Source organism: Synchiropus splendidus, chromosome 14 (assembly GCF_027744825.2).
Source record: "Synchiropus splendidus isolate RoL2022-P1 chromosome 14, RoL_Sspl_1.0, whole genome shotgun sequence".
NCBI classification, from domain to species: Eukaryota; Metazoa; Chordata; class Actinopteri; order Syngnathiformes; family Callionymidae; genus Synchiropus; species Synchiropus splendidus.
The window spans coordinates 12470752-12494381 of NC_071347.1; the positions used below are offsets into that span (position 1 = coordinate 12470752).

Consider the following 23630-nt stretch of genomic DNA (forward strand, 5'->3'; position numbering starts at 1 on the left):
GGAAACTAGATTAAAACTGCTTCTTAAAATGTGCCAGGAGCAATTAGTGGTAAGCATCATGGACTATTATTGCTCAAAAGTCTTGAAGCATGAAATTGAGCCGGGAAATTTCTGATTATTCCTGACCAACTTTCCACTTAGATAAAACACTAACTAGCAAGATCATGAATTTTTGTGCTGCATTAGTAAAACTGTTTTACTCAGAACGTTTTTGGGAAATGAGGCACATTCCACTGGACCTTTTTTTTTTAGTTGAAAGCGTGATGCTTTGACAGGAATATAACCAATTTTTGTAATTTTTTGAGTGTAATTGTTTCCATTTTTTCTAATTCATATAGCTTTTTTTCTGTTTTTTAATGGTAATTTTTTCCATCCTGTTTTCCAGACTAATATTTTTCCTGAATTATCAAGACCACATACTGCTATAATGCATTAGAGGGAATACACTATTAGTGAACCCATAAATGTTACTCCGCCATGGGACTAAATCAAAGTATCTTGATCATTCAGGAAAAATATTAGTCTGGGAAACAGGACGAAAAAATGTGTGTAAACAGGAAAAAAAATCACCTTCATGAAACATAACTAACTAATAATATGAAATAATATATTACTGAGAAAATCACAAATAATTAGCAGGAAAACCCCTCACTCTTATTATTTAAACCATTAAACCGATTTGTAAAATATTATTACAAATAAAACATTTATTGGTGAAGCCCCATAATTGTACACCATGAAGAAACTGTTCGATAATAATGGAATGAAGGGCTCCTAATTTTAAACAAACGAACTACTTAATGTTAAATTAATGCTCATGAAGGAAATATTTACTGCACTCACCTATGCTACCTGAGAAAAGCAAGAGCTGCTCCAGCAAACACAAAGTGGGCGGCGTCGTTCCGGAGCAACACATCCCTGCCTTGTGATTGGCCGCCTGAGCCGCCAGTCACCCGCGCCTGCTCCGCCCAGACGCACAGCTCCCGCTCTGACACTCGGAGCAGCTCGTCTGCGGCGGTAGCAGAACTGAGGAGAGACCGAGAACACCTCACCTCCTCACACGGCGAGCGAGGGAGGGAGAACCGAGGGAAGGCGTGTGGAGTTTAAGCCAAACACAAGGGCGACTTGGAGGAGTGTTTGACCAACCGCCTTTCATTCATCAAGTCGCCGGTTTCCACGCAGAATCGTCATGTCATCGTCCGGTAAAGACAACAGCGGCGCCCAACATGCCAATTATGTGGGACCTTACCGTTTGGAGAAGACGCTGGGGAAAGGACAGACAGGTCAGTTTGGGCTCTTGTCGGTGCCTTTTCTGGAGCTTTCCAGTGCCAGTTCTATTTCGGGCGGCAGGTGCCCGCTTAGTTGAAGCACCTGCCGGGGCTCGTGCGGGGGGCGGGTGAGAGGGGGTCGATGGTGCCCGTACGCACTGTGGCTGCCTGCTGTGTTTAGGTGGTGTCCAGCATCATCCACACTGGTGACAGCGTGCGGCAGTGAAAACGAACTTTTTGACGTCCACATTCATGTGTGTGTGTGACCGACCGCGTCCTGAGCACCGTTAATCCCGATTTGCCTGATACATTGATCTATTCTTAGTCTGCAGGCAGGCAGGCGAACTGGCAGGCGTTTCTCCTATAGGCTCTCTGTGCTATACGTGGGTGTCCTCCTCCACTGTGGAGCAGGAAGGGGGTCCCACTTTGGAAGGAGCTGGAAGCAGAACACACACTTCATGCATGCCAGCATGGACAAAGATGACATTGCAGTTTGTTCATCTGACCAGTCCAGGGTGGAGTTGTCTTTACGTTTCACGCCATTCTCAGCCAGCCTTCTTGCATGTGGGCTCGACTGGTGTCAATGGAAACAGTGGGACTGTGCGACTGGTGTGACTGGGCAGGGATGGACCTCAGCAGCCACGTGAGAGGAGAGATGGGCACAGCCCTGTGGAGGCAGGAGTGATGCAGCAAGCCTGCGCCCGTCCTTGGAGGAGACTTTCCCACTCTTTCCACCCTCCTTCCATCTTCACCCGGGATTCCCATCTGTTTTCTTACACTGCCTATCAACAGGTTAATTAATATGAAAGATGCTCACCTCATTATTTTCCCGCCCTTTGAAATCCTTTTTGCGTGTCTCCTCTCTGTGCGAACTGCTTTTCAAAACTGTGCTTGAAAAGATGTGATCGGGAGCTTTTTTTTGCACACCTCTGCCAACATCTTTATCACTGACAGTATTAGCTCCTTTGGGGATATGGATTATTGTAATTGTTGTTGTATTGTTGCAGTACATTTTAATAATTCTTTCCCAAGGTTGTCCCAAATAGTCTGAAGAAACTGCCTTTTTGTCTTTCAATACCAAGAGTGACAGATGAACCAGTGCACTCTCTTGAGTTCAAATTTAACTTTGTTGAACCTGCTCCACGTCACGTTCCGCCTCATGTGCTCACTGGTACCGTGATATATCCCACTCCTGTTGTGGTTGAATCGAACGCTGCAGACGGTGTTCCATGACAAATTAATGACAAATGCAATATTCAAAACATCCCCGTTCCTCACCCGTCTCCCCTGCTACTCATAATCATTTGAATTTCAAGGAGGATTTCTCACGCGCAGAACAGACTCCACTGTCCCCCATTCTGCTCTCGGGAGTGTCTAATGGCTGTTTATGGTGATATGGAGTCGGCCCTGTGGTCTCCTGTGTGCAGACTTCAGTGATGTGATGTGGCTGAGATTATCCAGGGCTCATGACGTATTTATGCTGCGGCTCAGGTGGATTTTTGGACTTGCATAAGCATTCCTAATCGTGAACTTGAAAATATCAATTTATGTTTTTATACACTGATTGTTTGCTGGCCATAATTTGTGACCTTAAAGTAATTGAGTTTGATAAATACGAAGAGAAACTGAATTAATGAGCTCGAACAAGTAGAAGAAAAACACTAATTTGAACATTTGTTCAATGTGTGTTGGAGAACCAAACTAGCATGAATATTAATTTCGCACAAATGTGAAAAACATCCTTGCAGCTTAGGCATTATAGTTAAACAAGTGCTCTAGCAGCCATAGATGACAATTTTTTTTTTCCAGCGGTGCAGGTCAAATGGGGTGCAACTTTGTATTAAAAAAATAAATAAATACAAATTAAAATAAATAAAATTAACTTAATAGAAATACTAATGATATAATAAAAGTAAAATTTCGCCCCTTTTGCGCCTGAAATCAACATAAATGAAACTTGATGTGTATTTTTGGTTGTATATTATTGAAAGCAAATATGCTACTTTATGGACTTCTAAAGCTTCTGTTGCTGCCTGTTAGCTTCTGTCTTCCGAGTCCTGTTGAGTGCAACTGTGGATGTTGTCGTGATGAGATTTATGGTCGATCATCTAAATGACTCTGGCTGGAGTGAGGAGTCAAAGTTGGAACCGAAACCAGAAGAGATTGTCACTGTCTTTAGAGATCAATTTCAAAAGAAAAGAAGTCTGCTGTCTGAGAACAGTATGAGTGATAATAAATTTTGGCTTTTGCTGAAACTTTTGATGTGAATTCATTTTAATCCCAGTTGAAATCAATCTATTTTTTCTTGTAGTAAATTAGACAAAGCTTCCTCTTTTGCTCTCTTCCACTTCAGATAAAGTCATTGCCAACCAAGAATTCACTCTGTCACGAGGTTTTAATCATGTTCGCGGCTGAAATGAATCAAACATTGTGTATTTTCTGTGGTCAAAAAAAATCATTTGGGCGCTGGCGTGCCATGTTGGTAATCCATTCCAGACCCATTGAGATTAATGACAGTGCATAATATCCCATTCGCCCATTTACAATTTGTTAATCTGTCAGATCCCTTTCCCAGGCCCCTCTGAAAGACCAGCTCTGGCAACTGACGGCCGATGGGCCGGACTGTGCTCTGAGTGGCGGCTGGGACCTTCCACTGGAGTAAATCTCCTGTGATCCCTCCCAGACTGTGATAGGCTGGTATTTTTAGTGGGGAGAATACGGAAGTCCTCTGGTTGATCTGGCTGTCCTGCTCGGAAGAGTGGTGCTGTTCCCTGTTCATTAAGTGATTAGGCCTCATCCTGACACACACACGGCCACCAAAGTGCTTCTGGTTTGGCTTCCTGATTTAATCCTCTACGAAGCTAAAGTCATCAGCACCCTTACTCACAGCCTCACGTGGCCCAAGGGTTGCAAGGGTGGACTGGTCTGTGCTTAGCTATGTAGCCTTATGACCTTGCAAAACCTGAAGCATGATGCTGCCGGTATCCAATTAAATGCGGGGATCATGTGTTGCTTTTGGAAGTGGTGAGGCGGCCTACTCACCACTGAGGTGACTGACCTTGTGACCTTATCTATGAACCTAAGTAGACTTGTTTTATCCTTTGTACCCTTCGGTCATGACCCGAGCTTATGGTCATAGTTGTGTGAACCACAGAACATTGACCTTACACCTGCCTTTTGTCATGTCCCATTGGGGGTTTCCTCAGCAAGTCAGCCTCCTCCACCTTAACCTATTGCGCACATTTCCCCTAGATACACCTGTTGTCTTCATGTTCTCCTTTACAACTTCCTCTTTTTCTTTTACTCCATACCTCTATCGTTAACATTCTCCCTACAACATGGCACCTGTCACATGTCCCAACAACTTGGCCTATGATGATCAAAACTTCAATGTCACAGCGACTGTTGAGGGAAAATGATCCTTAATTCTACGTACAAAAAATGCCTCCTGGTCCTTTGTACCTGAATATACCTTTTTCCCAGAAATCGTCTTTGCCCTATCTTCCCCCTCCACTGTATTTCTTTGGCACAAATCTATATTACCTTTTTTCCCCAAGTGGTGTTTATTTTTCTACGGTTCCTGCAGGTTTGCTGGAGTGTTCAGTGGGCTCGATGGACTCTGTGGATAAGGCGTGTCTGCATGGCTGGGTACTGATTGGCGCTGAAGCCACAGGAGCATAGAGACCATATTTGAGCCGATATTGTGTTTGAGTGCTCCAACCTGGCCAGGGTGCTCTCTGCCTGCAAAATGGTTCATGTTTAGGTCTTGTACCATATGGTGCCCATGTGGGAGTACATCAACAGCTGGGTCTTTTCTGTGTGACCAAACGTAATTTATCATTCCGAGGAACAGTCCCTACTGTCTATCTTGGGGAAAAAAAGAAGTTGTGTAATAAATGCCTGCCAGGTTTTTAAAACACAAGTGTGTTTCAGAGATTTACTTGACAAAGCTGAAGCTTTGTGTTTAGCCTGGTACGACTAACAAGCTGACTCACAACTCTGTTCTAATAAGTCAAATCCTCGCTTTGCATTCACTTTGTTCCTGAAGGCTGTTGATTAGCGTAATAGAGGTCTATTGTTTGGAGTTCCCGTTAATCCACTATAAATCCTTGTTTTTGCAAGCCTTCCATTATGGAAGGGCTGAGACTCGGAGGTTGCTGCGTAGGCCTCCTGATCCTGTGATTGACATTGGGAGAGTGAAATCATCTGCTTCAGGGCTTCTCATATTGACTCTTCATCTGTTAAACCTCCCCCTCTGATGTCTCTCTTTCTTTCTGTCCAGCCATTGATGAGTTCTTTTTCTGGGTTCAACAGGTTTACAAGGCTTCCACCCAAGAGTCCGTGGAATAGTTGTACTTTCCCTTTCATTATCTGTGGTTGTGTTTCACAGTTTGGGGTTTGGAGTGCTGATACATCGCATGATAATGTGAAACTGTTAATTTGACGTTGACTGATAGCTGGTGGGCAGGGGATGGTTTATTTGGATCAATAAGCGCTCTCAAAGATTTCCTGTCCACTGGAGTAGATCCATAGTGTTTCACGGCACATGATATTCCTGATGATGACAAGTGAAGAGGGAATGCTCACTCGATGCTGTCAATGAAAAAACACTTTGCACGCTTGCCTAAATGTGTGTTTTGTTGGTATACAATGTGTGTCACGCCAACATGTGTGTTACTGGGATTATCCCAAGAGGCATGCTTTGCTCAATCTCGGCTTTCAATCACGACACATTTGCAAATGAGTACTTCAGACATGAAGTGGCCGGCATGGCGAATGGAGAAAAGGAGCTACGCAATGACCTGTATCTTGCATCTGCACCAGAACCAACTTTTAACTGCTAAGTGTGACTCAACTAACCCCTAAACTTTGTCCAACAAGGGTCAAGGTAAATTTTAAAGATGATTTTTAGTTCCTGTAAAGTACATTTCGGGTTTGGGGTTCGTATGTTCTGCTTCCTCATCGTCAACTTTGACAGTTTGAAAGTGTAAAAAATGATGTTTCCCTTCCTTCAATTTTTAAGGTTAGCGGAAGATTGCTGACAACTATAAACTGTGGTCATTGTGAGTCTGTGGCAACCATGCACATTTCAAGGTCTTGCTGTTTTCCTAAATGACTTGGTGGGCCAGATTTGCCACCTACGTTTTGAGTTTGACTCGTGGAAGCACCCAGCTGCGGCCAGCATTTTCTGTTTTACATGCAAGAAGGACAAGACAGAAAAGACGATAAGTGTGTCACTCAGCTGCAGCACCGCTTCTTCCAAACCTGGAAGAGTGCATGATGGTTAATAACATGGAGACAACCATGGTGGACTATTCCTAATCCCTGATGTTGTTGCGTGGTATCAGATGTAAAATGGTCTTTTGAAGTTTCCGTGCTGCACTCCCTTTTTGGGGCTAAAAAAAATCTAGCTGCGTTCAGCTACCAATCCGAAGGCCCAGATTTTGCGATTGCAAATCTCCCACACCAAATTGCATGAGTTATGATTTTAGCTTCTGTGCGCTTTCTCTTTCGATTAAGTTCCGTCCAAAGGCTACTCACTTGGAAAACCACTTTTTAACGGAACCCCCTGCTAGAGCACGTTCAATTCCAGCTGATGTTATATAACAATGATGTTCTCTGTCATTTAGCGGGACACTCCTCTCATCAGCCTGTCCCTCCCCCCCCCCTCCCGTGTCCCTCCTCAAGTCTTCTACAGGGAATCAGCCATGTGGTAAATCAGACAAGACCTTGGTGGAATTGCATCGATTGGGAGGAATGCATGTAGCCAACGATTTTCAGAGATTAATGAGGAGGAAAGAGGTGGAGAACCAGAGGGGAAGCAAGGCGAGAGTATACACAGTCAGATAGGAGGTGGGAGAAAAAGAAGACCAACCTTGAATTGGAGCGCATAAAGAGGTCTTGAACGTTCAGACTGCAGTGGAGGTTATTAATTAAGGGAATGTATTGATTATTTTTATGACTCCCTTCTGCCTGCTGATTTAATCTCTCTGTGGATGACCTCCAGAGAGGAAAATGTAACCCAGGTCTCCTAAAAACAAGACTCCAGTGAAGGAGGGTTTTTTTTAAGTATGCTTGGTTAGGAAAAAATGCCCATGAGCCTAGGCGTCCCTAAAACAGCGGATTTTTTTTTTTGATTTTAGGAGTATTTTGCAAAGGATATGGCTGTATTTTGTTTGATCCAACTATTGACGCAACAGTTGAATAAAAAGAGGCATTAAAAAGACGTTGAAACAACTGTGGAGGAGCTTCTGTACTATAGTTGCCCTCAAATGAATGTGTTATGTCTTCCTCTGACAGGCTACACAGTGTGGAGAATTAGTTTAGAGGGACATGATGCTATGGCCCATTTTCCATCAGTTCTACCAAGACACGGTACATACACACATCTACAAACACACACATTCATAAAAACACAATCTGTCCATCTCTTGCTCTCTGTCACTGATTCATGCGGCTCTGCTCCGTCGCTGTGAAATGTGCTGCTGCCTCGTGCCATTTAGAATTTCATGGTGATAGTTTTCCAGCACAGCACAGACAAATGCACTACTTCTCCTTTCATGGGTGCTACGCATTGTCGTATATATGATTTTACACGTCGTGCCGCTCTTGCTCCGATAAAATATGCATCGCATTTTGTCAGCTTGAGGCTTTTGTTTTGATACATTGTGTCACAAAGTCATCCACTGTGTTTTTTGGTGGCGCAAATATGCAGGATTTAAAGACACATGGTCTCCTCGTTCCCTTTCTCTATTTCATATCCAGCTTGGATTAACCCTTGCAGAGCCGCCCGCCTGGCTTTGGCTGTGAGAATACCGGGTTGGTTGCCAAGATGGGTTGTCTGGTTGTCATGGTTTCACTGCTTCTTGCTGGTTCCCAGTCTGCCTTCTTTAAGATAGGGAGGCGTAAACCGAAATGCTCTCTCTCTCACTCTCTCTGTCGCTGTCCTCGTTCTTCATCTCCGCTGCTCCCATTTCTCTGCCTGTCTCACTCTCAAACTCGGCAAGTGGCTGCAAATCTGAAGTCGGCATCACAAAAGTCAGGCTGTGAAATCCCTTTTAGCTTTTTCCACACATGCGAGTTTGTCTTTATCAGACTGGGTGTGTTGTGGTTTATCCGTCTATGTTGACTGTGTGTACGCGTGTGTGCCTGTGTTGCCCATGTGCTTGACTTGCGTTCGCGGATCAGACAGGCTTGCCCCGCTCTGTGCTCTCCACTGTGGGCTCTGTTCCCATTTAAATCTGGGAGATTAGCACATGTGGGGAGCCACGGCTTTAGTTGGTGTGAACTCAGCGAGTTGTGCTCAAATCGGCGGGGAGCGCTGCTCTTATCCCCTGAAATGCTGCCCATCCCACTCGGCCTCATCCATTAGTAAATAAAAGGGTGGACCGGTGACCTTGATGGTGTTTTTAAGACTGCTGTGGTGCACTCATGGTGTCGTAGGAAGGCGTTCCTGATCTGACCTGCGGCGTATGAATCTCTCTAACACTGTTCCTTGATGTCTCTGTAAAGGTTGAGGGACTTCATTTGAATAACATTTTCTGTTCCCATGTGTTGCCATTTGTTACTCTCCCCCAACTCACTCATGACAAACATGGAATCAGCTATGTCTATGTCACTGCTTTGTTATAGATAATTGATGTAGTTGTGAAGTACACAGTCACACATAAACGTTAAAGTTGTGTTACAATACAAAATTAAATATCAAGTACCACAAAATTATGGGGTGTTGGATAGAGCTGCGTATTGGCAGGTAACTTGTTATACGATGTGTATCTCGATTCAGGATTGGTGGTACGATACTTGGAGATATATTGCAATACTGTTAGTTCTGCAATATATTGAAATATTTGTGAACAAGAGCCTTCATTTTAAGGTGGAAAAAATCTGATATTGTGGTAAAATATTATTTGCATTAAAACGAATTTATTGTTATGATCTCAGTCAGTCACTAGACGAAGCTCTCGATTTACCGATCGATCTACGTTCCCACCCTCACCTATGGTCACAAGCTTTGGGTAATGACCGAAAGGATGAGATCGCGGATACAAGCGGCTGAGATGAGTTTCCTCCGCAGGGTGGCTGGGCGCACCCTTAGAGATAGGGTGAGGAGTTCGGTCATCCGGGAGGAGCTCGCGGTGGAGCCGCTGCTCCTCCACATCGAGAGGAACCAGCTGAGGTGGCTCGGGCATCTGATCCGGATGCCCCCTGGAAGCCTCCCCGGGGAGGTGTTCCGTGCATGACCCCGGGGAAGACCCAGGACTCGCTGGAGAGATTATGTCCCCGGTCTGGCCTGGGAACGCCTCGGGATCCCCTGGGAAGAGCTGGAGGAGGTTTGTGCGGATCGGGAAGTTTGGGCTTCCTTGCTCCGAATGCTGCCTCCGTGACCCGACCCCGGATAAGCGGCAGAAGAAGGTGAAGGTGAGGGTGATCTCAGTCAAGTTAAATTTGGCAGTGGAACTAACAGCTTCCTTAACAGAATAACTTCTGTGTGCAGTACTAAATACATGTCACGATTGCACTCTCCAAATAACTCTGTGAAATATGAATATTGAAGACTTAAAATAACAGGACAATATCACACAATCAAGTCTTGTGATATATCAGAAAAAATGTTGAGACAATATCGCGCAAACAAGTATCACAATATTTGTGAATATTTATATCTTCTTACTCCCTTTGTGTTGGACTGCAGTGTTATTTTAGTGTTTGTGCAATTAAATACAATAGTAATTATTTATTATTGCTATTTAAACAAAGTTACTTTTCCCAATTCAAACATATCAAATCAATTTCTAACTTAAAACCGTAGCCTCATGACGCCTTCCAACTGAATAGTTGCTCCCAGTTGAAAACAAGCCGCATTTCAGGTGTGAGTTTTCCCTCTCGTGTGATCTGTTGTTGCCTTGTCAGGATGCAAAGTAACACACCAGTGATGGAGTTTGGCGTCAGATGTGAAGCTGATGTACCTCTAACAGATTAGATAAGCAGGATTCAACCTCTGGGTCTCTGTGGTCCTGTGGCTGCTAGCATTGGACCGACAGTTGTCAGGGCGTCGTGTTTACTGGAGTGAAATAAGAGAAGCTTTGTTTCTGATACTCTGTTGATCTTCTGCTGTGTAACTGGCCGAGAAATCAACAAACTCACTGGCTTTTATACCATCAAGTGTTTGTACTCGATACAGAATCTTCATCAGAGGACGGGTCAGGGCTTTGAGCCGCCTGCCAGATCAAATCCTCCGTCATGACTATGCATTAGGACCAAATCAGATCCCAGCGAGAAGCAGTGAATGAATTTGGAATGAATCAGTTTGCTGTCTGTGAACTGCATCTCTGGCATGGGTGAGGGTTCCCCATGACCCGTGCATGTTTGGACTGCTTATCATTTATGTTTTTAAATTGAATCGCTCTACTGCCTCTAGTGGGAACAACCCTGCCAGTGGTTAGTACATCAAGTTCCCTTCCTTAAGCTCCTAAAATAAGTGACCATTACGGACTCTTGCTTTATAAGGATTTATTTCCACATCAACAGTGGCTGAGGCGTCAATAGCAAGCACAGTCAGTGGCGTGTAATAACGATCAGAAACTCTGTGGTGCTGAGCACACGGCGACTGGAGGGAAGCAGAGTTTATTTTTCGAAAAGGAAAAAAACAACGTGCAATACAGTCAATACGGCTACTCAACTCCTAACTGCACCCTCTCTCACACAAACAGAAACACACAGGCCGCCTCCCAGATCTACAGGTGACACTTTCACCACATTGATTCTCTATGTTTAAAGGACATGTAGATGGAGCAGTTATGGAGACGGTGGGAGCAAAAAAAAGGCATTAAAATGCTCCACTGCCCTGCTTCGTGTAAAACTGCTCGTGAAAGACAAACAATGCTACGGATAACTAGCAAAGTCAATCAACACGGTTTCATCGTTCATGGATGTTGTGGTTAGCAGTATCATAGCCTGCTGCTAACCACAACATCCATCAACGATGTCATGCTTTTAGAGATATATCATCTCACTTCAATTTGGGCATCATAGGATTTTGTTTTTCAAAATGTTTTGCCAAATGGAGACCAGCCCTTACAACACAGACCAGAAGATCAGAATGTGGAGTTCTCTACAGCACAGCACTCTAGTGTTGGGGTACCCCAATACTAGGATTTCGACTACTGTTCTGAAGTGTGACTCATACTCTCTGTTTCCGTGTTTGATTTATGCAGATGAGCATCGTCTTAGTTTGTTGCTTGATCGTATGCCAGCCATAGGCCTATCACGTGTACTACAATGTTTTACAACGGCAAACCTTGGAACATATGAATATCTTAAAGCCACATTAATGTCAAGAATTAGAGATGAATAATTCATTATGACTAATAGAAGTCATTACAGCGTAATATGAGTGAACTCACCTATGAGAGCATGAAACCTATAACTCCCTCTTATTAGTGGAACCTAGTTACATATCTTAGTCAGTCGTATTTGAAAATGACACATGACATTTGGCATGATTTAAGTTGTGAGAATTGAAACTGTACTATAAAGAATGTAACTGCCAAATATTGAGGTTATTTTAACTGAGCGTTGGACGGAAGTGAAATGTGTGAAATCACTAGTGCAGTAGGGCATGTAGTGACGTTAATATGAGAAACAAAAAAATACCACAATTTTTTGCACAACTCGATTCCCGGGACCCGTGAGGATCTATGCCCTGCAGCGGACAAGCAAACATCCAAAGTATTCCATGACTTTTGACCCAAATACAAGGAGTTAGTGGTATAAAATTAGCATGCCCTTTTATGGTGACTGTGCTTGGATGAATAGTAAGTTTAAAAGTTCTTGAAGGAAAAACATTTAAGAAAGCAGCTGCTTTGGATCAATAGATGCTAAATTGCGATTAAAAGCAGATCTCATTATGAAACCGGTCAACTTCATGCGCATTTTTCTCTCTCCGTCAGTAAACAACGCAGTATTTGCACTCAGTGATGAATAGATATGCTAGCAGATTTAATATGACCTTTTGCCTGCTATGACTCATTAACTATTTATCTAATTTTCCTGCTTCATGGTTTGGATCTTTGACATAATGGAACCAAGACAAATGCTTCAGGTTTGTGTGTAGTTCAGCTTTACAGCGCACAGCATGCTCCTGCTTCCACAAGCCTCTCTGCAGATACGTAACTGTCTGAGAGCTGTAACTCATGGGACACGGTGGAACATGAAAGAGCGGAGTGGAAGCGGCAGCAGACTCAAAAAAAAAAAATGACAATGTGTGAGTGGGATGGAAAAAAAAAATAAGGCCGGTAAAACACCTCTGAGGGTCAGCGCCTTTATTATCATTCAAATCCAGGTCTGACAACAAGGCTTGGACACAAACATGTTCTGGCAGATAGGAATGCCGAGAAGCAGCCAGAGGAATCCCGCGCTGTTTCCCCTCACCTCTGTGTGTGACTGCAGCAAAGCTGTGACATCATCAATGGAGGAAATGCAGTCGCGGCAGGACGACAAGCTCCTAGGATAGAAGCGCACTGACGTACACTCACTTCACCTGCCTTTCACACATCGCTACATGCTTTTTATAAACTGGTAGTCCTGGTAGTGCATTGACAGGCTGAGTTGGTGGCCATGGCAACGCTGTGACTTATTTGTATGTGCTGTTCCACATACTGAGGGCACGGAAGTGGCTGCGCTCGAGAGAGTCATTATTTTAGTAGGCCACCTTTGTTTGCTGTCCTCTGTGCTTTTTTTTTCATCTATTGTGGTTTGTATAATGAGAATGGGAGCCAACAGCGTCCATGTCCATTTTTCTGCGTCGGCGTCTCAGTGGGCCCACACCACTGAGGGTTTTGGAGAAATGGCAACATAGGCACTTCTGTTTGCCGCACCACATGACTCAAGCTTATGTGTTATCATGATTATTGCACCCGTTACTCTTCTCTTTGCTCAATGCTCAATGCATCCAAATGTTCCCTTTGGTCCGTGAGTCTTAAAGCACTGCATAGTTTAAGTGAGTAAGATTGCAAACTGTCGTAAAGTGTGTTTCCTGTCCCCTCACCTGACCCCCATCTCACGTTTATTTGTTTAGAAGGAAGGACCGGGGCACTGAAGGCACACAGTTGTGATGTTACACTGAAACAGAACCAGGTATTCCATCAACACTGCTACTGACATTGTATTGGCAAAACTCTATTTTCTGTCTGATAAATGCTAGCAGACGTTATCCGCTAAAGGCTTATTTTGGATCTAACCCGTTTGCTTGGTGATATCTTGGTGACATTTATTGAATTGGTGACAATAAACATCTTCCGGTCTGTTCCATCTGGTAGTTATTGAGATTTTCCATTAAAAACACACGTATGTTCTTTCCCATGTTGCGTGTTTTGTTTTCTACTAGATGTTTCCAATTAGTTTTACCATACGTTACCTCACAAGATTTCCTGGGACGAAATATTTATGTGTAGCGTGCTGCGCTGAGATTATTGGGGCGCATGACAATGAACGCCAGTCTTTCGCGCCTGTTCCCTGCCACCAATCTCGAGTGAAATTCAGTATGGGCGGACAGCAAGTTGAGACTCCAATGTGTGTTTTTCAAATGAATTTGCAGAGCACCGTCACATTTTCTGGATACAAGTTAAAGTTCTAATTACTTACTGGGGTTGTTGCGATGGGCTTTAAAAACTGTTATTCATTGCCCCTATACAGGTGCAGATGACGTCCTCAATAGTAATTCGTCGGGAAGAATAACTCATTCCACAATACTAGTCAGGTGAAATTGTAATTCTTCATTGTAAATTTTAAGCAGTCAATTTCCTAGCAGTGTTGACTGACTGCTGGGAGAATACAGAACAGAGTGGCATGTGAACCAGGGGCTGCACATCGCTCACTTCTGGCTTAAAACCATCAAATGAGTTTTTGCCCGTCAACCTATTACAGATAACCTGATAAGCAACAGGAAGTCCGCACATCTCTAAATAACATCTCCGAAATCGCTTATTATGTGTGTGAGATGACAGACTCCCCCCACAACATCTCCCTCCTTCACATTTTTGTATCTATTACCCTCCATTTCTGCATATCTTCCCACCACCTTCATCTTCAACCTTTCCTCCCCCCCATCTCCGCCGCTCCCTCGCTTCATTTCTAATGGAGGTATTCCCCTGCAGTCTCCAGGCCTCGCGCTGCTTGGACTTATTTCATGCTGGATGATTAAATCTCACCATCAGGTTGAATGAACCGCAACGCTGCGCGGAAGGAATTCAATAAAATCTCTGCACTTGCCAATCAGCCACACAACAACACATTTAAATAGATACGCTAGCATCATTAAACGTGTGGTTTGGAAGCTCCTTTCTTTCTCACGAGTCTGTTTTCTACCATGCTACAATGAGACTGGGGTGCGCGTTATGAGATTACCCATCCCCCCCCAGTTACCTCACTTCTTCCCACTGCGACGAGCATGAAACAATGAACGATTACGGGAACAGAAATAAAAATAACAACCTTCGAGCATGTGTGTGAAATGGGCTAATTTGTAGTTAAGGGAGACGCATTAAGAACCAGGGCTGTTTACGACTCGTGAAGATACATTTCACCGTTGCATTGTGATCTACGTTGCGACCTGGAGATACTTGTTTAACATTCAAATGCCTCTCTATGATTTCTTATCCTTGTTCCAAGATCAATTGATGGTCGCATTACGCATCGACCGGGCTGGAAAATCGTTATTTACGCCGCGGTTTTTCGCTTTACTTCTGCTGCTGCATTTTGTATGAGGCTTGATGGCCGGCTGTAAAAGGTAGGTGTAGTTATAATTGTGAGATTGAACGCAGTCGTTCATTCAGTCTGAGTAAGTGAGTTCTCTCTGACGCAGATGAAGACGACTAGTCTGCTATTCTGTTTCTGTTCAGCAATTAGCATCCAGTTTGAATCCAAGTTTAATGCTTCTCAGCTGGTTTTATTGTGACCTCTGTATTGTGAGTTGCTGTTGATTTAGCCGCTATGCTAATGGTGCTGAGTGTAGAGTGGGCAGATGAGATTCTTTTGCTCGACATCAGAGGAATCATTTTCACCCAAAGAGGGGGCAAAACAGAAAATACAGTTTAAGTAACATGCTGAACAGGGTTCCCTGAATTTTCTGACTTTTTATTTGGATCCGTTGTGTCCCGTTAGAGCTTGCCGCAGCATGTCAGCCACTTTTACCGTAACAGAACTTGATCAGCCTGTCTAGTCACTTCCATCCAGTCTTCATCCAACATTCCCACTGACTCTACTCTCTACATGTCTAAATCAACTTCCCTGACAAACTGTTAGAGAGTACAACTTTAAGTCTTCGACTGATTTGAGTTGTGACTGTTGCAGTGCAATATGGGGAATATTTTTTTACATTGGCTCGCTGGTTTTAATTGTTGTACTGTATGTTAGAAGCCATATAGAGGGGGACCTTGCCTCACATTTGTTCCAGGAAAAAAAAAGTCAAAACCATTTTCAATTAATCTGTCACCGCTGTAGTCATAAAAAACTATTCTTACAAAAGTTATGATTACTTTACTTCCGTGCTCAAAATGGGACTGTTGTGACACAAAATCAATACACACATTAAACTTAATTTAATGTGCAATGTAATTCTTGCATATAACAATTAAGAAGGTTCATTATCATTTAATATACAGTATCAAAAGCACATTATTTAGCTAGGAAATGGTCAGTGACCCACTGAAAGCGACCCAACTGTTGGGAATCAGCGCTTCATTGGAAATCAAGTCCAATGAATTGAGTCAACTGAATTCCAACAGAAATCATGCAAGTTTCATGCAAAAACCACTCTTTAATAAGCAGTGCAGCTGCAGCATCGTCATTTTAAAGGTTTTTCTCCAGAGTGTCAGGATGGCAACAACTCTCTCAACCTGAATTTTTGTGTTGATAATAACTATGGGGAGACTCTGGCAAAAGAAGTTTGCGGCAACAAAACATGGATGGCAAACAAAGCAGTGGCTTGTCCCTGTCACAGAACCTGGAAGTTATATACCCAAATGCTTCTAGTGATGGGAGATAGGGAGACTTAGACAATTGAGATTACCCTTTTCAACACTTACTAGCAATTGCACAAACAGTAAAACAAAGACAGACGAGAAGGAGGGACCAAGGACGGCAGCGAACCGGGAGAGAAAACACAACTGAACGAACAACTGTGGAGAAAAACCTGAACGAAACAAGCCAGAAATAAGCAAACATGGCAAAAGGAAAACAGAAATAAACACAAGTCAACAGAGGATAATGCGTTGGTCACAAGTCACACACAATAAACACACAACAGAAAATACATGTCGTGGAAAAACTCTACACTTTTGGCCGGAATCAAAGAACAAGGGGAACAAAAGGCACCTGGAGGTTCAAAAAAACACCCTGACTGTGTGAAAAACAAACAAACAAAAAATGCAAACCCCAGGAGGAGATCAAGAGAAGTCAACTTTAACAGCGTAGGTGCATGGATGACCTGACCTGGAAGTGTATAAGGGGGTGCGCTGATGGATGATTGGTTCCAGCTGGAAGTCATTGCCTGTTGAGCAAATCAAAGGGAGTAAGGAAATCCAACAACAGAATAAACGCACACACAAAAGAAATCATGACACTCTCCCCTCTTCTACACTCTAATCTCATGTTGCCCTCTAAACACACGCACTGGTGCGTTCAGGTACATCATGATGTCCTTGAAAGTTATGAAATTCATTTGAGATCAGGGCAAAATTATCTTGAATTTGCATTTCAAATTTTGAACCGTTTGCCTTTGGGAGTGTTTACAGGCTCCACTGTGTAATTATTTTATAGGCCGTGAGTTTGACATTGTTGGTGGGCAAACATCGGCGTCAGTGGAAAAAGCGGCTGCTGCTGTGTGGGAGTGGTTGTCACAGGTTATTTGCTCATGTTGTCCCGTGCCTGTTGGGCTCTATAGGTGCGATAAGGAAGATGATATTGATGGATGTCAGCACATCATATATGTGAGGAGAGTTCATGCATTGTCTTGTGAGCTGTGAACGAGCAGTGTTGTTGTCTCATGTTTCTAATGCCCGTGAGCGCGCACGTGTGCTCGTCCAATCTGATCTCACGTAGTTGCAAACAACCCAGATTTATTCCTCTGACTTCGACAGTGTCATTATACCTCAACCTCTCGGATTCACTCCTTAATGAGACTTTATGAAATATTCAAGCCTTTACCTGGTGGAGTTCAAAGAGTGAGCGTCTGTTTGTACTCAGGTGATGCAGCAGTGTGTGTCGGTGTGCGCCACGATCTCTCTCGCTCCTATCCTGAGTGTGTATCAGCATTTTTTGATCTGTCTGTGTGAACTGACAGCAAAAAAAGCAGATGAGACAGAAGCTTGAATAAATTTACACACAGCTGCAGACGGACGAGTCGAGTCGGTCTAATGATTTGTTGTTCCAGAATTTACCGTCTCCTGGTCGAGGAGCGCAAGTGTAATCAGGCTTGTTATGATCAGATGTGTGCGTGTGTGCGTGAGCGTGCGTTGACCTAGCACCAGGCCTCGTCTCTGTATTCTTGCCCACTTCGCCTAAACACAGCCGTAAATCAACCCAACACTTTAATTAAAAAAAACATGTCGTCCTTAAAGCACAATCAACTTGTAAATCTGACTCCTCCTAAACCCGACAAAACCTTGAGAACTCCACTGGTTTTAGACTCCCTCCCTGTCCCAGACGGCTTGTTAATGTTCCCTCCTCGTCCGCAGCAGCGCACCCCTTCTCTTGCCCTTGTACCTTTTCAAGATCTCTTTAATGAAGTGCTCTTCCCAGTGAATTACATTCCGGCTTCGGTGTCATGTATGAGAAGTCACATGTGTGAGGACATAAAGGTGAACGATGAGCGCTAGCTGCTTGGCGGAGGCTTCTCCTGGGGCACAGGGTTTGTGTCTAGACTACAAAGATATTCATTAGGTGTGCCCCAAGACTCATCTCCAAGATCAGGTGCAGACAGAGACGGCGTCCAGCCTCGCGTGTTCTTCACCATAACAAATGCCTCACAAGTAGATATGGTTTTTGGATCTAGACATTGGTTATTAAAATGGGAAAATATCTTCTAATACTCCACAGTCATGAATAAATATCAATTTGTTCAAATATCACAGTATTGTCTTGACATTTTAAGTGGACTAAACCGATACATACATATTACGTACATATTTGGATGTGCTCTCTTTGTGATATGTTTAATACTAATTACAATTTCTTTCAGTACACTGGAGTTATTTTGTGAATTAAAGAGTGATTCCTCTATTGGACTGTGGAATTTTACTGACAGTCTAACTGGACTGGAGTCCATAACGATAAAACTTGTTTTCTTGCCCATAATATTGCACTTCCTTATCTGAATTTCCTTCCACTTAAATGATGGTTCTTGTTATTATATTACTATGTATTGCTGAACTTACTGTATCGTAATATATCTCATATTGTTTAGCCATTCACGTATCAGGATACCTATCGTATCGCAAGATACCTGCCAACCAGGTTTCCGGAGCTGAAGATTTCCAGGCTTTTAGTGTGGATTTTGAGACAGGGTGTCCCAATTTTGTATTCGGTAGTTATGCCGACAGTGCCAGACATCCTACCAATAACAGCCATCTTCCGTGCTGCACTGACCAGTCAAATGCGAGTCTCCCAAGATCAGGATTATGACAAGATTTCAACTGAAAACAACTAAAGTGCCTGTGATACCTATGTCACTGGTCCACGAAGGCATGAGAATCTGCAAATTTATATCTTATTCTGAGAAACTACGGGGGAGAGACACCCTTTTCATGGAAACCAGCATGACTGCACTACGATTAGGGCATTATACAGGCATTAATGATGATGAAATTCAGAGCGTCCCGCTGAAAAAAACAGGACGTCCTGATGCCTCTCTAGCTAAAAGCCTGATGGTTTCTGCTTCTCGGAGAGTTCTGGCGTGTTACTGTCCTCCAGCAATGCGTGTTGGGATAGTAGTGACCAGCAATGTGATGGCTATCTCCTTGTAATGTGTGTTAAAAAAATGCTTAAAGAAAACATTATTTGTGGCCCTCTGGAGGAAGTAGATGAAGGGAGGTTGACTCGAAATCTTGCTACATTTTACTCTAACATTCTATTTTCTGTCCCCTTGTAATGGCTTAAACATCAGTGCACTCTATAGATTATTTATCTGTATGTTGGAGCAACATCCATTGTGTAGTTAACAGCATATTGCTGTTTTCTATAATTAAAATAAAACCCTGTAAACTTATTAAATTGTGACTTTCATGGCTTCCTGGAAACATAATCCACTGCTTAAATGACATTTAATATATGTCTCCTGTGAAGACAAATATCAACAATTATAATGAAATTAGCCACATTAAAGTATAGCTGTAAACATGTGCATCGTGTAACTGTTTGTTCAGTGGCTATTGACTCTGACCTCAAACACTTCTATCTGGGCCATTTTGTAGCCCTTTTAAAAAATGCATGCTCAGCACTGTTGGTGTTCAAATATCTTCTTGTGTACGTGCAACTGTGACATTTTTTTAAGAAGCACATTCTATTTTAGTGTCTGAAAACCCAAACATGACCACCATCGACAGACCACTTCATATGTACTGGTGTTAATCGTGTATATTGACCCTATAAACTATGGCTGTGTTTTCATTAAGCAGAAAAGCATTTGCCATTGTGCGCTTTCTCGTCCATTTCCTAATGTGTGTCGCTGTGAGCCAGAGTGTAAGTGATTATTCTCTGTGGGCCAGAGGTGCAAAGGTCGTGGTGGAGGTGCCTGTGGAGCTAATGACAGTTGATTAAGATCAGGGTTGGTGGGGCTTAACCTTCATCAGGTTCTCCTCCTGAAACTCCCCACAGGACGCGAGTAACCTTATCGCAAATGAGGAGGTTGAACCAGTGACGGTATAACACGGGAACCAGTTACAAGAACTAATCTCTTTGCCTCAGTTGAGTATATTATCATCACTGCTGGGGTGAGATCATGACTTTTGCTTCTGTGTATAACACACACATGTTTGTAGCTCTAGCCTTGTAAGGACCTCTCAGTGCCTCAGCCTCTCTTCCTTAACTTAACCATCCAAAACAAATGGCTAACCTCAACCAGGTCTCTGAACCAAGCCTCATCCTCATTTTGAGTCTCTACCTTATAGGGGCCGACAAAAATCTGACCACAAAAGCATAAAGTGCATTGTCAAGAATTGGTCCGCACAAGGACAGATAAACAGGTACACAAAAGAGAAAAACTGTGAAAGGTCTCAGAGCCGTTCCCTGATGTTTGGGCCGTGCTGTGGGCTGGATAATGTGTCCCTGTGAGTGCATTTTTGATGCTTATCGCCCTTTGTTATTATTACTAAATTGCCCCTTGCCTCGAGGAAGTCCTTCACCATTTAAGGCAAGTTAATCCCCTCAGAGATAAAGATATTCTACTCACAATATGAGGCCAAATTATGGGGGCATTATGGAATTTACATAATTATCTGTAATGATGTCATCACTAGCCCAACGTTCTGCATGTTCCTGGTGCTCAATTCCACTCCCAACTAACTGCTAAAAGTCAAGTCACTTGCTATCAGAACACCTTGCGTGGCTATATTGTTCACCTCTGACGCTGTTCTGCAGACAGTTTTTGTATTTAGGGCAACATCAAACACCACTTTCCCGTCGTAACAAGAGCACATACACACCATTCTGTGAGCCACTGCACTCATGTGCTCAGTTTGACATTGCATCTTTGATTTTTGTTCTTCAAGAAGCACAAATTTATCTACACAATTCAATTTCACTTTATTCTGTTGGAACATACCAAAGGATTTGTCATCTATTCAAAGGTAGGTTCAATCATAACTTATTTCAACACATCTGAAAGTTATGATCGAATTAAAATTGCCATTACAATCTTCGTTCATGTCTCGGAGCTAATTGTTCCGATGAATAAACGGACCAATTATAAGGCCAATGATAGACTTTGTTGCCGTGGCCACTAAGTGAACATCAGATGATTAAACAGAGCCACATTAGCCTGTGAGAAATGATTTTATTTGAATTTCTTTTATTGCTGCTCACATATTTTCATTTAAACTGGCAAATCCAACCCCACTCTGCTTGCATCACTTCAACACCTCCTTTTATCATCCACCCCCCTCCTAAATCTTCTACTTTATATTGAAGTCTTAAAATCTATATCAGCGCCGGGCTGAAATCAATTCAAGGGCTGAAGGATTTTTAAAAGGTTACATTCCTTCTCCAGCCGACCACTTCTCTTTTTTTTCCACTTTCTTCTTCTGTTTCTCAGTCCGGTCTTTGGTCTCACTTCCCCTCAGATTCAATCTTCTCTTCAGCTTTTCTCTGTCTTCTCCACTGACCCTTCCATGCCTCATAGGATCACCAACACGTCTCAGCCTCCAGCCTTCTCTGCAGCACATCCCACTTATTGCTCTGGAGTTAATGAAACGGAGATGAGTGTTCCTCTTCACCTGCAGTTCACCCCCCATTCTCACATCTGCTTTCCATCCATGTGTTTGTTAATATAATTCTGCTTTTAGTCTTTATTGTCTGAGGTATTATTAGGATTACAATTTGTTTTAAAGAGGAATAACTTCAGTTTTTTTGGTTACAAAATAAATCTCAAAACATCAAACACACCAGTGACAAAATAACTTGCTTTTGCTGATGCATTAGGGGCCACTTTATATAGTATGACTGGTGGGAAGGGCTGAAAAACAGAAGGCATGAATACAAAGAGCTGTGATATGAAGGGAAAAATGGTTGCAAAGACAAAATAGGAAACAAGCAAACAAAAACAGTTGCAATAGTAAGGGATGAGATTAGAAAAACTCCTACATACAGTATACTCCTATATTTCAATTTGAGCTAGTTATGAACATTAAAAACAAGAAGTGTTAGCCTCCACAAACATTTCTACATGATTCGTTTTGTTAAATATATACCAACATAGGGCTGCATGTGGCCCACAAGCCACACTTTTCCACAAGGGGAGGAATGTTGTCATGATGTCACCTGATCTCCTGTGTTTCAAATCTCAAAACTGCGCGTGTCACTCTGGCTGGTGAATGTCTTTGAATGACCGCTGTTCTTATTGTCTTATTATTATTTAAAACAATGAACAACACTGTGTCATTTGTTCTTTAACTAGATGCGTTATGCCACTGCTATGTATTTATTCATTTTTTTACCAGATGAGATACCTCAAAATAAATGATGAGATTGTGGAACTTAATTCATCATTCTAGTGTGGACAGGTACAGCAGCTACAAAAGACATTTACATGGAAATAAGAAGCAGTCGCGACAACTCATTCAGGTGTTTTTATTTTGGGTGAGCCAGCGGGTTTAACTTATACTTTGTGGATGAGTTGTTTCCCAACAGCGGTGCCAATTCAAGTTGAATCTAAGCTGATCTTGTTCTTTACAGACGCTACTATTTTTGTGCAAGTACTTTCCATACATTCGTCTGAGAAGTACCTGCAAAGCAGGGCCAGTATGTATGTTGCACACTTGTTCTGCACCGTCGCTCTCTTCTCAAAAGCTGCTACCTGTCTAGAATTGCACACATGACGTTGCCTCCACAAATTGCTTTTGGTGTGTTTGTGTGTGTGTAAGTCTGGAGTCGCTCATTACTCTCACTGCCACTAGTCTTGCCCATGGGTAAGTCAATAACCAATGAAATAAAAAATACATCGGAGCTCTGGAGAAATTGCCTGTTACAAAGCCACTTTACTGTTGTGAGGGAAATCTCCCACAACTTCACACACACACACAGGCGTGATCGCACCACATGGGCCGGCACACCCAGTGAGTTCAGACGGCATGTCATGCATCTCACAGCGAGGGGGCTCCAATCAAGACAGTGATGCCGGAGTCAGTCCTCCTGTTTGTTGCACGTTCCTGTAGCCCACCTCGCCCATAAAACCACACACATACATGGAGAGTAATAACTATTCACAAGTTATTTATGAGTCTCCCACTGCTGCAAATCATACGGATGGGAATACTAGTTATTAAAGTGCCTCGTGTATTTACTCCGGTGTCTTATTGTTGCTTATTCAACAGCACAGCCTCGCAAATGAATCCTAAAGTTTCCATCAGAAGCAGCCTTGAGTGTCCTTGGTCTTTTTACCACAGAAGATTGTCGGGCCAGTGATTGGAAACATTGTGTAGCCACTGGAAGTGTTGCGAATAGATGGAAAGATAACCCATTACAGACAGGGATTGAGGCAAGCTATGAGGATTAAATCTCACTCAGGCCCGACCCAGGGAGATTACCAAGTTGCCCACTCCAGTGCTCCTAACACACGAGCAGATTAGAAACACACATGCACTCACAGAC

The 23630-nt window shown here is 43.0% G+C and overlaps 1 protein-coding gene across 4 annotated transcripts in view; it reads left to right on the forward strand.

Moving 5' to 3' along the window:
- Positions 1-1008: 1008 nt before the first annotated feature.
- Positions 1009-23630, forward strand: part of brsk2a (BR serine/threonine kinase 2a) — a 176716-nt gene continuing 154094 nt past the window's right edge. For all 4 annotated transcript variants that reach the window (XM_053886713.1, XM_053886715.1, XM_053886716.1 and 1 more), the window contains exon 1: positions 1009-1283. In XM_053886713.1, the coding sequence (XP_053742688.1) occupies positions 1190-1283 (94 nt within the window). In that variant the 5' untranslated portion in view covers positions 1009-1189. The remainder of the gene's footprint in view (positions 1284-23630) is intronic.